This window comes from Siphateles boraxobius, unplaced genomic scaffold (genome assembly GCF_051911475.1).
Source record: "Siphateles boraxobius isolate OS27281-9 unplaced genomic scaffold, OSU_SipBor_1 130, whole genome shotgun sequence".
Taxonomy (NCBI): Eukaryota; Metazoa; Chordata; class Actinopteri; order Cypriniformes; family Leuciscidae; genus Siphateles; species Siphateles boraxobius.
In genome coordinates, this window is record NW_027508734.1 from 18166947 (window position 1) to 18183026 (window position 16080).

A 16080-nucleotide genomic window follows, 5' to 3' on the forward strand; every position below is an offset into this window, starting at 1 on the left:
CTTAACTCCACCTCCAACTGCAACCGGCTATTCTTGCCAATCAGCAAGGTTAAGCATAGTTTGTGTCAAACTGTTGTCAATGCTCATCACACACTGAAAAAATACATTTTTGTGGTGAAGTAAATACAGAAAAAAACATGGAATTTATACCTGAATAATATAGTTCAGGCAAGAATAAAAAAAACAAAATTAATTCTATGTTAGTACTCAATGTAAGCTTGAAGAAATTAAAGCGTTAATATCAACGTTAGCAAATTAAATAAAACCAACTCAACTTTCTGATACTGGTGTTCTCATCATGCACTGGGGCATGAATAATTAATACGGTCGCATTTTCCACTGTTTTCCAGCTGTATTTACACTGTTTTTTCATTGTTTTTGTTGTTAGGTTAACTTGCTTTTGATATGTGGAGATCATTTTCTGTACTCAAAATGATACATTCATACTCAAAAATGATTAACTGAATGTTACTGTATTGTGTACTAAGTGTTAAGATTCAAGCACAGGAAACTGTATCACATTACTTCTATTATGCAGATTGTCTACACAATACCTATTCATTATTTACTTAGAAGTAAAGCATACACTTTTAAATCATGGCTTTATTCAGTGTTATAGTGTTTGAGTAAAATGTACCGGAAACAGAGTATTGCAAAGTAAAAAGTAGAAATTACTCAAATTTAAACTGGCCAAGTTAAATTTATTTTCTTTGTTAATTTTACTTAACTCAGTTAAGTAGATTTTACTTAATTCCATACCTGAAGTTTACTTTAAAAATCTGCATGCAAAAACTCGCAAAAGAAGAATTAAGTAAATGTTTACTTAGTTTTTCTCCGTGCAGACCCTTTTTCATTATTATCATTAATAAAGGTATTATCAAAAAAAATTCAGCAAGGATGCATTGAATTGATTAAAAGTGAGAGTAAAGACATTAATAATGTCCAAAAAAAATCACGGTTTCCATAAAAATAGGCAGCACAACTGTTTTCAACATTGATAATAAAACTAAATGTTTCTTGAGCACCAAAATAAGCATATTAGAATGATTTCTAAAGAATCGTGTGACACTGAATACTAGAATAATGGCTGCTGAAAATTCAGTTTTGTCATCAGATGAATAATTGTAATAATATTTCACAATATTACTGTAACTAAACAAATAAATGCAGCTTTGGCGAGCATAAGAGTCTTCTTTCAAAAACATTAAAAATATATACTTTTGAGCATTAATGTATTAAGCTTATTTATCGTTAGCCTCATAGCATAATTGCCTAGCATAAAAACATTGAAATATGACTTAGGTAATTATGCTATGAGGATAACGTTATGTACGTAAATGGAATAAGGAAAAGAGGGTTACTTTGACTCTTTGAGAGTGGTCAGGATTTTTTTTTCTTGACAGTTTAATGAATGTATTAATATAATCCATAATGTTGCATTTCGTAATCTGTTTGTTTTTTTCCTCAGGTCTGTTGGAAAGGTCTTACAGTACGGCCTATGTTCTTATCTCACCTCACCTGAGGAGAAGACTGTTTCCCATATCTAATCAGCGTTACGTATACCACCACCTCCTCACCTATGTAGGGTGTTTGACAAATATCTTATCAAGCCTATAACGGAAGATTTCATGTGTCAGACCGGTTTGTCAGAGACTAAAAGATATTTAGCTCGCAGCTAGTGTAGTAACATCACAACTACGCCTGTTAACATTGCATGCATAAAATCACAGGTGAAGGCATTATCTTTTTTGGAAATAGTAATCCTGAGTATCTTGTTTCCCTCTGCCTCTGTTTCACCCCACCTTGCTTTCCTTCGATTTGCTGCAAGACCAGTCTTGCCCAGGGTGTGGTGCGATCATTAGTGTTAGCTGTCAATCACTCTTTCATTGCTGTGCAAATGCTTCCTCTATTAACCACATTAACCTGACAGAAATGGACACGTGCTCTTTCAAAGCGTACCATAGATGCTCAGAAAGGTGGGCTTTGACGTCTGGGGTCTCTATTATAGAACATTTTCCATTTTATCAATGCATTTTTTTGTTTGTTTGAAACTGGCTCCTTTAAAAAAATTATAGAATTGCAGAGACTACATTGAAGTACTCAGTCAATATACTAAATGTACCATATACAACTTACTCTTCAGCTTTTTAAAATTCATTACGACAAAAAAAAAAAAAATCAATAGGAAAATCATGGTTGTCATCCAGAACAATTCATTATACCTCATTGCGAGCTATTAGGTAAGATCAGCGATTACTGCTTTGGCCTCATGCCAGTCTTTTGATGTAGACATGTTTTGTTGACAAACAGGAATCAATCGGGTGTTTCATTTTATTTTGCAATAAATAAATAAAGTGGAAAAAGTTGTCAGGTACACCTCCCACTTAGAATAGCATCCAAATCTTGATAATAAAAAAAGATAACGGAAGATAGGATGTTGATAGATTTGGCAGAAACATCCTGCCTATGGTGTGCAGATTTGTCACTATACCTCGTTTTGCTCTACCATTTAGCTTTTATAATGTATGTGCACAAAATATGTGAGCTCTTGTAATACACAAAAGTTTGTTCCTATCTAAACAGTTTTCATATTATTAGCCTATAAAATTAGCCCTTTATTTGACAAGTGCAGACACAACAGAATGTTATCGGATGAGTCTGGCCACCCCCTGTTATTGCGTGACAGGCAATGGTCGTTTAGGTTGATTCACACACATGCGTGTCTGCAGCCCTGGTGGCATTTCAACCAACCGTAGCAGCTGTTTAAAAAAAGGGAAGAAAAATGTACGCCCACTCACTCACCTGTGCATACACAACATCTAAGGTATGACTGACAAGCCATCACGCAAGTGAGTGATGAAAGATGTTTTGATGTAGGCCTGTGAACAGATTGAAAATGAAATAGCGCACTGAAAAAGAAAAACATAGGCTATGTTATTATTTACTCACCCTTGTGGCATTCAACTTATTTTTCTGTGAAACAGAAATGAAAAGAATTATAATACTGGGGAAATTCCTCTGTAGAGAGAACAACATTTTAATGAGCATAAACAAAACACACCGAACAACATAAATGCAGACAGAACATGACAGAAGGATGAGATAATGAAATAATTTTCTTTTTGGAACAAAATATTCCTTTACATCAAACATTTTATCTTGTATGGCACAAAAATGTTGCTTGTTGTTGGTGTGGCCGGCATACATGCTCGTGAATTTTCATAATTGTACAGTATGTATAGCCTAGGCCTTATTCTCTTATATCTCTTCCGTGTATTGTAGACAACACGAGCTGTGGAAAAGTATCAGTGATCTAGGAGCTTTATACATTTTTTTTTTTTACAGCAGATGCCATTAAACACTTTCAGTTGGCTATATTCCTCAAAGCCTCGCTTTACCTGTCGCTGCTCTGAATTAAGGCCTGTCTATATAGGCCTACATTGTGTTTCCTTGTTTACACAGCCTAAGTGGAAATGCACAATGGAATATCTATATTTCAGAGTAAATTTGTCAATTCATAGCCATAATTACCACGTTCTTTACATTCTCTGTTTTTATTTCACCTCCTCTGTTTTTATTTCACCTCTTAGGCAGTGAAGTCTGTGAAGTGTGCATGTGTGCGTGCAGGAGGGGAGCGGCTCCCTCGGAATGCATGTAAATAATACGCACCCCCCAGTTTCCAGAGCAACCATTAATCCCGTTTCCGGGTTTATGACGAAATAGTAACAAGCTGTCAACAAATTTAAAATGTAGAAAAAAATGCAGTTTAACAAATAAAATAAAAAAAACAACAACAAAAAACTCGTGATCATTCAGTCAATTTCATTCATTCGAATTTTGGCCTTAATCTGCTAACTGGCAACCCAAAATATACAATGGTAACAGTTTGTTTAAGCCTCAGTGATCGTTGCTAAGTGATGGTATGTTTCTCACCAGAAAATTCAACACCCCCAGTCCCCCACCCTCTTCTCGACACCCACATTCGCCCTCTTAACCCTCAGCATAGTCAGAAGTCGTCTGACGATAAACGCAGCTCTTTTGAAACCAAAGTGGGCTTGATTTTCACCCTTTAAACACTTTTTTTAAAAAATTGGTAATGGATAATGATTTTCTTGCATCTAACTTGGGAACACGCCTGAACTGTTATCAAGGTTAATGAAAGTACACGCTCTTCCCAGCAGCCCCCCTCCCTTCGCCCTCCGATTAGCCGCGGCGAGCTTTTACATTTTCATGAGAATGACATTAGGAGTTGAGGGGGTTAAACCCGAGAAGAAAACGGAGAGAAACGACGGCAACGCTAATTTTCCGCACAGCGGGAAGCGAGAAAAGGGAACAAAGTGGTCCAAGGGAGCCTCTCTGGATTCAGTGGCTTACTACGTACACCTGCGATCTCAAAAGCGACGGACAATGTGCCTCCGAAACGGCCAATTACGACCGAGACAACAACCAGTTTTCAATCTGGCGAGAGAGGGTTATGTTGAGGTGGACAGTGAATTTGGGGGCAGAGTAGATGATTTCGCCATTAAATCGTTCCATTCGGCCTGTTTCTTTATATTTATTCATCGTCTCTAACTTTTTACTACACAAACGTAGGCTATTATTAAAACTAAATAAATAATACAAAAGAAAAACTGCTTTAATTAAAAGTAAATTATATGGCTTAAATGTTTAACACAAAATAAATGTTTGATAAATGTTTAAAAGCATTTGTTGTCACATGAGATAATGCCTGATCATGGATTTTAAATTTGTTTGTAAATTGCAAATAAATAATAGTGGCAATTTAAAAAAAAGTTTATTTTTACATGGAACAGGTAACCTCTAAAGGTATGTTTACATGACAAAGATGTAATAAAAACGGAAAGGTTTTTTCTTTGTGTTTTCACGTACTGTCAAAATGATCCCTGTTTATTAAAAACAATAAAAAATGCTGTATTATTAATGTCAGGACATTTATTGGCGATGTCACTTTGTGAAGAAAAACTACACCTGAACACGTAATATCACGGTTTTCACAAATTCGCGTTTTTGTGGTTTACACAGAACAATAACGATATCGTTTTCAAAAACTTGCACTTTGAAACCCCTTTTTTTTTAAGTTTGCATTTTCAGGCCCCCAAAACGCTGTTGTCGTGTAAATGAACAGCCAAAAACAAAATATTTTCTTTTTTTAGTTGAAAATGCAGTTGCTTGACCCTTAGGCTGATCATACACTTAAAGAATTTAAGCTTGGTTTGCAACCCCTAATGATCTGTGGAGTGTGGCCTGATTTGAGGCTTCTCGCAACTGACTTTTTGTTAAAAAAAAAAAAATACAATTATTTTACTGCTACCGACCTCTTCGGAGCCCACGCGCAATCCCAAATCTTAAATATCCAACTCTTGATTGGGCTGCGAAAGAAGATTACCCATATTCTTTTTTTCCGCTTAAAAAAAAAACTCACGCAAGGAGAACCAGCTGATGAGGTTGATCATCCTCCATTTGTTGTTCTTCTCAAGTCAAGTTTGAGCTTGCTAGTCTACAATCGACAGGTGTGTGGTTTCACGGTCCAGACAAATCTTCTAGTGCGGTTAAAATCGCCAAATCGGTTGAAACTGCCCTTGTGTCTGTGGTCTCTCACAGTTTAAGATTTGAAAATAGTCTAGCCCAGCCTTAGAGACCACCATGTTGACAGCAAATATTTTTTTATTTGGTAGTTAGACACTTTCACATCAAATTGATAATGGGTGACTGCAAACAGTATTTACCAACAAAGGGATTGGGAAGAGAACTTTAGTCCCAGTGATGCTAAAGGTCCAAGATGACAATGTGCATCAAATTCCATTTCCATGTGACTTGGGAATCAAAAACATTTAGATGTGAAAATGTATTTAAAAAATTAGAAAACTTGAGACCAGAAGTTGCATTTAAATTTTTTATTCTGTAAAAACGGCCCTTATAAGAGCCACAAAAAACAAGAAATATACACTGTACAAAAAGGTATTTACAACCTAAATTAAAACCATGAAAAATAAAAAATTAAACCGCAAGCTGCAAACTCACTTCAATGGCAATGTAAACTGTTTATCATTGTGCTTAAAAATCACCATTTAACCAAAATATTAGTAACTAACCAAGCTTCGTGGTAGCCAACTTAATTTTTGACTGCCACAAAATGCCACCTACACAAACTTTGAGCTCAAGACAAACCTCAAGACCTTGACATAACTTTGCATTTTGTTGTCAAAGGACCACGGTCACAGTAGGGGAGGGGGACAACAGTGCCCAACAGAAAATTTCAGTCAAGTCCACTGAACTCACTGGTCAACCATACTGTAATGGCAAAAGCAGACTTAATGCTGTGGTAGAATGAGAAAGACCAGATGAGGTAGAGTACCTTCTAGTCTAACGAAGTGCATCGACTGACAGCGAAGATCAGTGCATTCGAGTTTGACCCATAAGAGGGAAATGCTGGAATACTAGGCAAGACAAACTCAACATTTAGCAATCTGTAAATATGGCTAAAATATTGACCATTTACAGGAGTGCAATTTCATTGTAGAGACTACATACAAAAAAAAGAAAAAAAAGTTAATTGACAAACGTATGTGCACACTGGTATGGTACATACGTATTTTCAGTTATTTTTTAATTTTGAAATAAAAGCATATAGTGACTGAATGACTTTCCTCTCTATTACAAATTGGGTAATAGTTTCAAAGATTGGATGAGGGAATGTCAATGCTGATCGATACGGTCATTTTCATGCTATTTATTTGAAGAAAGCCTTGAGATTGTCCAAAACACTTATATTAATACCCAAATTTAAAGAAACTTAAAAGGTCAACTTGACCAGTCACTCAGTTATTCCACGTGCTGAGCCAGTTTGGGCATACAAGTGGGAAACAGGGTTCACAAAACAGAAACTAATTTACACTCCTTAAGGTCTCATGTTGTCCATCACTGGCCATTGTGATCAATATTGGCTAACCTGTTTTGTACCCCAATTACATTTTAAATCATGATTGCCCACTGCTGCATGAACAACGCATGTTCTAAACATTGTACAGGTCACAAAAGAATACCATTTAATTAAAAAAAACTATTATCCATTCAGGAAGAAAGAGGATGCCTGTGCTAAAATATCTGCAATTGAAAAAAAAGCTGACTTAAAGGGTTAGTTCACCCAAAAATGAAAATCCAGTCATTAATTACTCATCCTCATGTCGTTCCAAACCTGAAAGACTGACGTTCATCTTCGGAACACAAATTAAGATATTCGATGAAATCTGAGATCTTTCTATCCCTCCATTGACAGCCTACGCAATTACCACTATCAAGACCCAGAAAAGTAGTACAGTCATCATTAAAGTAATCCATGTGACTCCAGTGGTTTAAACTTAATTTTAAATGACGCAAAATATTAATCTCCAACATGTGTACAAGAGAGCACCACAACGCATGTGTTGTCACGAAAGTGGACATTGTTACGTAAACGAGATTAATATTTTTTTAAATAAAGAGGTAAATTGTTTTTTTTTTGCTCAAACAAAAGCACTCGCGGCACTAAATAAAATTGAGGTTAAACCACTGGAGTTACGTGGATATTTTAATTATATCTTTACAAACTTTCGAGGGTTTGAAAGTATCAGTTGCGTAGACTGTCAATGGAGGGACAAAGCTCTCAATTTTCATTTAAAAAAAAATCAATCTTCATTCGTGTTCTGAAGATAAACTAAAGCCTTTGGAAAGACATGAGGGCGAGTAATGACATCGTTTTCATTTTTGGGTGAACTAACCCCTTTAATTGTCCATAATGCCATGAGTAAGGAGGTTAAAGGGTATTGGTCAGTGTGATGGCTGCAAATACAGGAAGAAAACAGGAGAATGAAAAAGCTAAGTTTGCTAGACAGTTTCAGCAGACAACTTCAGATCATTTAAAGCAAGGAGGTAGTAAACAATCAGAAGTGTTCAGTAATCCATACAGTCTATGGGTGGCACTACAGTCCCAATAAGGGTCCAACTAATAGGAGTTCAGGGAGTATTCCCCAAACTTCAGATATGAGTGAGGGGAACAGTTCCACCTAGATAGTGCTGTTGGACACCAGGGTATGCCCTCTGGTTTGAGCTATCGCTGGTATCCCCACCTGGAATGTACATGCTAATCATGTCCCTCAGGTCCCCTTGGAAAGCACCACGGTGATGGTTTGGTACTCCAGTAGGTGAATGGGATAGGGGTTCTTGTTTAACCATAGACATCACTGGACTGGGTTGCTGAGGGCTGCCACTATATGACATTTGGCTGTGGACAAAAAAAGGAGACAAAATAAGCCATTAAAATGTGATCGACAAAGTAAGATCAGGGCATCAGACACATGAACGGCTTTGAGAATCTATCTTTCCACATAAAACATCTCTCTGCATTTGATCCAAGTAATGCTGACAAGCAAATAACAGGTCAAGTCAGCTTATTTGTGGTGAATCTGAGAAAATCTATTGGCAAATGCTGAATAAATATGGGCAAAGATAAGAAAATCTATAAGCATATTATGAATAAATATGCAGTCAAAAAAAAATCGCCAAATATTGAATAAAATTGTTTATAATCAAATAGAAATGGCAAGTTCAGCACAAAAAGCTTATTAATTTACCAACTTCAAAAACAACTTAACTAAATGAAATTGCCTTTATATAGCCTACTACAATTAATATTTTAAAAATAATTTTGGTTTGATAAAACAAATTTAAAGAGACCAATATGAATGGTTCAAAAATGTTTGATTCAACTTCAACTACGAAAACTGAATCAGTTAACATATTTATGTGTGCGGGCGCCCCACATAACTAGTTTTTTTAGTTCCCCAATTTGACAAGCTTCCCTAGTACTGTAACTGCACTAAAATCCCTTGATAAAACAAACCTGTAAGGACTAGCGCTGTTCATGTACGTCTGTGCCGCCGGGTATTGGAGAGCCGACAGGTCGTAGCGGTGCAGTTGCTGCGGGTATCCGAGTGCCTCGCCCTGCATGCTCATATAACCACCGGCGTGACCCCAGCCATAGCCGTCCATTCTCGGGCTGCCACTTTGTCCCTGTGCCACGGCTGAAGCCAACAGGTTGCCGTGTGCAAGAGGATATTTGCCGACGTGATTGTCCTTCTTCATGAGAGCTTTGGTCTTACGCCGAGGTTTGTATTTGTAATCGGGGTATTCCTTCATGTGTACAGCCCGCAAACGTTTGGCCTCATCGATGAACGGTCTCTTCTCCGCGTCCGTTAAAAGTTTCCATTCCGCTCCGAGGCGTTTGCTTATCTCAGAGTTGTGCATTTTGGGGTTCTCCTGTGCCATTTTCCTCCGCTGACCGCGAGACCACACCATAAACGCATTCATGGGGCGCTTCACTTTGTCCATGGGGTCCCCGCCGGGTGGACAAGAAGTTTTTGATCCGTGATTCGCAGTTCCAACCCCGCTGACCGGAGGAGGCATCCCTTGACTGTTCTGGTGGGGATGAGGTTGACCCGCGGTCTTCAGTTCATGCTCCATCATGCTATACATCATGCCTCTACTCACTTTGAGTTTCAACCGCTCAATGCGTAAAGCAGCCAATTAAAAGTGTCCAAGCGAAGCTAATCAGGTCAAACAAATCCGTCGCAGGTGAAGTCTCTTTACAGCCGGGATTGTCTCGCCAAATTAAACTCCCAAAAAGGAGCAATGAGAAAACGATTAATCAAAACATTTAGGCTATGGCAAGTTTTTAAAAACAAAATAAAGTAAAAAGATCTCGAAAAGTTTGTTTCTCTATAACTCTGTTAGACGCTATCCACAAGCCACTTGTTGAGCAGAAATAGTTTGCAGTCCACACTGAACCAATTGTATAATTGTATTCCACGTCTGTCCAATCAGCGCCCAACGCAACCCTTTGCTCATTTGCATAACAATTGTAGGGGTGTGGTGTTGTACGTCGAAGATCACTTGTTGTAGGAGGTAAGCGGCACGCAGAGACAACTAGAGGCTCATTTGATTGATCAGAGAATTCAATTCTAAATATGTATAACTGATAATTATTACACATTTCAGTAAAAATTGTCATGGCCCATGTTTTTATACACTTCAAAACAAACAAGCCTTTAAAAAGTAGACACATGTTGTGTTGCTAATTTTGGACCTGATATCTTTGAATCACATTCTATGATTTAATTAGTTTCACGTTGCACATTTCTTAGCCCTGTCATGGTGGGGTCATGTGAAAAATTTCTGTGAAAACGTAAAGTTTGTTTAAATATTGTGCGTTTATTGAGCTGTGTTTTCAGGGTAAATTGTGTGAAATGGGAATTATTACAGTACACAATATATAATGAGAAATGTGCCATTACTCCCTTTTGATGACCATTTATGACATGTGAATATCAGAAACTTCTAAAGGTGTGGATTGCTTCTATAATTGCTTGAGAAAAGGTGTGGGTGCAAAGCTTTATGTTTCTTTCTCTGCTTTTGTAGACACAGGTGTGAATGCCTGTGAGTTTGCAGGTGCTTCGTGAAACATGCGAGCAGCTTCTGTTTGTGACTGACAGTTAATGCCAATCACACCACAAATTGTGGGGCTTCATTCTTATAACCATGTCCAGAAAACATTTTTGGACAAATAGTAAAGCTCTTTATGGAAAGTGCCTGACTCATTCTGCCATCCTTTGTTTCTTTGTCCCATTTGGTTGAGACAGAACCAAGACGTTCCGAGAAATGTTAAGTGTAGCCCCCTACAAACACAGATAGCTCAAAGACCTCATGTCTGCATACACATGTGCTCCACATGCCTCTCTTTGACTATTGTATTGCTTTTTAAAACCAGTGTTTTCATGGGTTTGAATATGTATGTCCAAAACAAGTTACAACACAGTTGTTTTTCGAAAGTGCACACAAAAGATAACCACCCATTCAGCTGCATGGTCTATAAGCTGCTCAAACACGGATACCTGAATGAACCTGTAAAGGAGAATCAACATGAGTTCTATGACTGAACTAAATAAATACGGCATCTAGACTGTTTTCGCTTATTTGATCTTTCTTTTAGTGTGTGCACACTTTTTTCCACTTGAATTGCAGATTCAAAAATAATCAAATAATATTTAGCTTTAATAAATAATTGTTTTCAATCACTATAAGTCTTACGCTACATTACCAAAAAACTGAGTATTTATGGATACTATGCTAAAATGTAACTTTAGTCGAGTTCTGTAAAATATAGAGTTATATTAAATATCTTAGTCATTAGTAACAAATTATATAAATTGTTACTTCTTTATTTTTTTAAATGAAGAATGTGTTTTATTGATCATCAAGATATCTAAGAAAGTTTACAGTCATTGCATTACAAACAAAAGAGAATCCCGATCAAAATGTTTTTTTTTCCAAAGAAAAGTATTTTAATGATATCTTGATATCATCTTGAAGAACTTTATCAGATAATATTCACTCATGACCACTGAGAAGCTATAAAATGCATGTTTAAAAAAGGACAGTCAATTTGGCATTGTTAAATCCAAATCAATAAAGTCATAAAATTAACACACACATTTTATAGCTACATATATATATGTGTGTGTGTGTGACATATATTTTTTATTTTGAAATACCATTTAGAATTTAATTTAACTTTTAGACAGATGGGGCTTTTTAAAACAATATTTGGCATTCAAAATATCCTTTTAAGTTAGAGTGTATTAGTGTAATACCATTTTTGAGTTGTTGTTGTTGTTTTAATCTGTGAACAATAAAAATGAAATGCTACGTAATTCATTGGGACAAATATGACATTTTGATTTTAAATAGGAAACCCAATAGAGTTTAAAAAAAATTAAGTGGCCCAAAAAGGAAGAGACTGAGTACAATGGCTCGAAGAAAGGAGGACGAATGAGGAAAAGCTTGAGGGGAAGGGAGAATGGCAAAGATAAAGAAGAAAAGAGAGACTGAGAGGGAAAGAGGGGAAGAGGGCAACTTGGAGAGAGTGCAGTTTGTCCCTGAGTCCTCCCTGACAGACCGAGTGAATGGGGCCTCTATTCTCTCCCTTCTTATGTAAATGGAGGCTCCTAGCCATCCGTCACTGCACAGAAAGACCCTGGCAGGCCCTTTACGAGCCTCCTGCTCGCATAATCCCTGAGCCCACAATCATGCGCCCAGCAGGGGGAGAGGGGGTAGTGGAATGGGGTGGGGGGGTGGGGGGGGTTACCATGCAGACAGTGAAAGTTTTTCGGAGGGCCACCTACACTGAGCACACATAATCAAAACATTTCTCATAAGGTGTATAGCCCTGGGCGAGATGGAGGGGAGAGGTTGTTATGCCTCCAATGGAGGGCTGTGATAGGAGGAAGAATGTTGGAAAAGAAGACTGTGGGTATAAAAGGGCAGGAAAGAGAGGGGATTGGCACAATGAATTGAATGAAGGGGACGTGGGACAGGGGTACATGATGCGGGAATTAACATAGTGTTTGCGTGATGGACAGGTGAATGAGGGCCCGCACTTTATGTCAGGGGATGTTGGTGAAGCGATCTCGCTGAAGTGATCAAAAGTTGCAGCCGTGGAATTGTAATGACACAGGCCTTCAGAGAGTTCGGATAACTATTGGCACATATGTGTGAATAAAACATTTCCTAATACATCCCCATGTGCTGGAATGACAAGTCCAATGGGATTGGTATGCATCCTGAGTTTGCGGCACAGCTGAAAGCTCCTTTCTCTCCTGTGGATACAGATGGTGTTCAGATCTGCCCTCCTGTGGACGCACTCAGAACTTGCCATTAAAGGAGCTGTACTATGTCTATCTCTTGACTCTTGCTTCAAGAGGTGCGCTTCTCAGGAGTTTTTCACTGAAAAAGGGGTACCAGATTCAGCATAATGATATGTTATCATTTAGTGCTTAAATATCTAAGTTAGCCATGGTTTCACAAACAGGGTTTAGATTAAACCAGGATTAGTTTAATTAGGACTTAATTAGTAGCTATTATAAACGTCCCTTAGACAAAAAAAAAACACATCACTGGTGTGCATTTTGAGACAAAACAATAGCAGTGACATATTTTAAGAAATGCCAGTGCAAGTTGTTTTCAGTTAAAACTGCTCAAACATGCATTTTAGTCTGGGACTAGGCTTAAAGGGGTAGTTCACCCAAAAATTAAAATTATTTTATTTACTCACCCTCAAGTTGTTCCAAACCTGTATGAGTTTCTTTCTTCTATTGAGCACAAAAGACGATATCTTGAAACATGTTGGTAACCAGATCGTTGAGGGTAGCCATTGACACTGTTTGTTTGCTTTCTATTTTCAATGGCTACTGTCAACTGACAAAATTTTAATGTTTGGGTGAACTTTACCTGTAAGCCTTGCCAGTGAAACCGAGGGTAAGTGTGCTTATTGAATGAGCAAAAGTTTAGTTTTGCCCAAATGGGAATAGTTATGTCAAATAAGATTTAAGAGAACATTTACTTGTTGATCGCAGTGCAAATAATTGCCATAACAGAAGTTCATTCCATCACATTAGTTGTAAAATATACATATTGTGACCAGGTTTAGTTTAGTTATAGGTTCAGTTTTTCAACATACGAGTATCTTACATATCCTTCAAACTACTCTACAATAAAAAATTAATCATGGCATAGTTTATTACTAATATTTGCATATATTTGAATTTAAGTAATCTGCAGTTGTTGTTTTTTGCATGTAGGCTTATTTATTCAAATTCCTTAGAATCAACATCAATGTTAATTGTGAAAACAATTAAATGGAATCCATTAAAAATTGTGAATATGGTACAAATATGGCTGAGGAACAAAAAAACAGTTATTTAATACATAAGATTTGTTGGATCGATAATAAACATAAACCTAGTTATTGTGTATTTAAAACATATTCAGTTTATAAGTTCTTTTACATAACCTAACTTTTGTTTAATTTACGTATTACTGACAATTATGCATCACAATATATTGTTTTTGTTGAAGGGTTTGTTCACCCATAATTCTGTCATTATTCACTCGTCACCTCATTTCGTTCCAAACCCGTAAGACTTTCTTTCATTTTAGGAACACAAGATCTTTTTGAAGAAATCTGAGAGAATTCTGTACCTCCTTTGACAGCCTACACAACAACCAAAAAGTTCATAAAGAGATTGTGAAACTAGTCTATATGAATTGAGCGGTTTAGTCCAAATTTTCTGAAGAGACAGATTGAATTTAGGCTTTTATTCACACACATGGAAGCTCAATCATGTTCGCTTATAAGAACCAATGAGGTTCATTCTAGTGTTACGCAGCACAAGTGAGCTTCCGCAAAAACCAATGAAGTTCCCTTTCGAACGGTCACTTCGTATTGCGTAGCTATACGCAGTGGGGAAACTCCTTTTCCTCGATTTACTGAAGCCTTTATGTAAAGCGCATTTGCAGCTGCACAGCTAGAACATGAGCGTCTGGCTCGCTCATAGGCTGCGCTGCGGCAACTGCACATCCAATGGCGCAGGCGCCTCTGACGTGCAACCAATGAGATCACTCTGCGTCATACACGTCAGAGCCCGCCAAGGGGGCGTGACCTCAGTCTATAATAGTCCCCGAATTCGCCATTATAGATTTTACTCCTTCAGCGACAAACTTCACGTCTCTGACCATTTATTGAGCCTTCGCCGTCGAACAAGCCTTCAGCCTGAGCGAGCTACAGTTCAGCAGACTACACATCTCAACCGTGTTTCTCCTGACGCCGTCTCTCCTGTGGCTATCCGGCGATATCCTTTTCAATATCTGTTTATTATGTGTTTATATCTGTATCAGCATTGTTCCATATGCCTCGTGTTATGCGAGGCCTACGAACACGCGAGCTGCATTTCATGCCTGGGACTCTACCACGCAGAGAATGCACTCTCTGTCGGCGGATGTGCGGCCTGCGCGTGCATGCCTATCTCCGTGCTGCGAACTCGGCTAACGTTAGCTCTCTCTCGAGACGGCGGCGCCGCATCACCCGCGCTCCCTTCTCCGGCCCTACTTCAGCCGAGGAAGAAGAAGCGCCGCAGCCAACGGCATCCAGAGAGCACGGACGTTTGTGAATGCACGCCGGCCACGCCCCAGCGTGCTTCACTCACTCCAGCTCAGTCATCTCCGGTCCCGTTCGAGGGAGATCAGCGCCCCCCCACCACCACGTGGCGGGCCTCGTCTCTTTCGGCGGACCCAGCGAGGCAGGACTAACTCCGACGCTGAAATGCTTCGGATCCTAACACAGGCCGTCGCGGACCTCGAGCTCGAGTGGAACTAACCGTGCTAGCTGGCGCCGACCAGCAAAGCCGGCGAAACAGGCCTCTCAGCCCCGCCCTGCGGCTGATGCCGAACGCTTCCCGCCAAAGCCGTCCTAGCACGCAAAGGAAAGAGAGGGCACGTGTCCCGCGCTTGCCGGACCACCCTCAAAGAAGCCAGCAAAACTTCCCACAGCCCCCTGTACAGTTCAGGCGGCTGGGGATTTTATTATTGTAAACAGGCCCGCAGCAGTGAGCGCGTCTTTGCAAACAAACGCCGTTTTCACGGCGACCCAAATAAAGCACACGAGCACAACACATGGGTTCACGGTCCCCCTTCACTAGGCGGCCCCTCCCTTGTTGTAACACTGACTTCCCCACACGCAAATGCTTGTGCAGTCAGTCCAACATTCAATGTGTGTACAAATCACAATATATGGGTTCACGGTCCCCCTTCACTAGGCGGCCCCTCCCCTGTTTTAACACTGACTTCCCCACACGCAAATGCTTGTGCAGTCAGTCCAACATTCAATGTGTGCACAAATCACAATATATGGGTTCACGGTCCCCCTTCACTAGGCGGCCCCTCCCCTGTTTTAACACTGACTTCCCCACACGCAAATGCTTGTGCAGTCAGTCCAACATTCAATGTGTGCACAAATCACAATATATGGGTTCACGGTCCCCCTTCACTAGGCGGCCCCTCCCCTGTTGTAACACTGACTTCCCCACGCGCAAATGCTTGTGCAGTCAGTCCAACACTCAATGTGTGCAAAAATCACAATATAAGGGCATCAGGTCCCCCTATGTTAGGTGGCCCGTCCCAATCAGTGTGTCA

At 39.1% G+C, this 16080-nt stretch overlaps 1 protein-coding gene across 2 annotated transcripts; it reads right to left on the bottom strand.

Annotated features, from left to right (window-relative positions):
• Positions 1 to 5900: 5900 nt before the first annotated feature.
• sox19b (SRY-box transcription factor 19b) lies at positions 5901 to 9863 on the bottom strand. Of its 2 annotated transcripts, XR_013203641.1 has the most exons (3): positions 8900 to 9863; positions 7788 to 8281; positions 5901 to 7159 (listed from the first exon to the last, which is right to left on the bottom strand). XR_013203641.1 is itself a non-coding variant. In XM_077228331.1 (2 exons), the coding sequence occupies exons 1-2, from the start codon at positions 9532 to 9534 to the stop codon at positions 8035 to 8037; spliced, it is 882 nt and encodes a 293-aa protein (XP_077084446.1). In that variant the 5' UTR covers positions 9535 to 9839; the 3' UTR covers positions 5901 to 8034. The 2 variants fall into 2 exon arrangements, 1 of the variants encoding a protein (XP_077084446.1); XM_077228331.1 differs by having other exon boundaries at positions 5901 to 8281; positions 8900 to 9839.
• Between the last annotated feature and the right edge of the window lie 6217 nt (positions 9864 to 16080).

Coding starts and splice junctions, on each gene's coding strand:
- sox19b (XM_077228331.1), bottom strand. CDS start 9,534: ATGATGTATAGCATGATGGAGCATGAACTGAAGACCGCGGGTCAACCT. Junction 8,282..8,899: donor AACAGCGCTAGTCCTTACAG/GTTTGTTTTATC, acceptor TTTTGTCCACAG/CCAAATGTCATATAGTGGCA.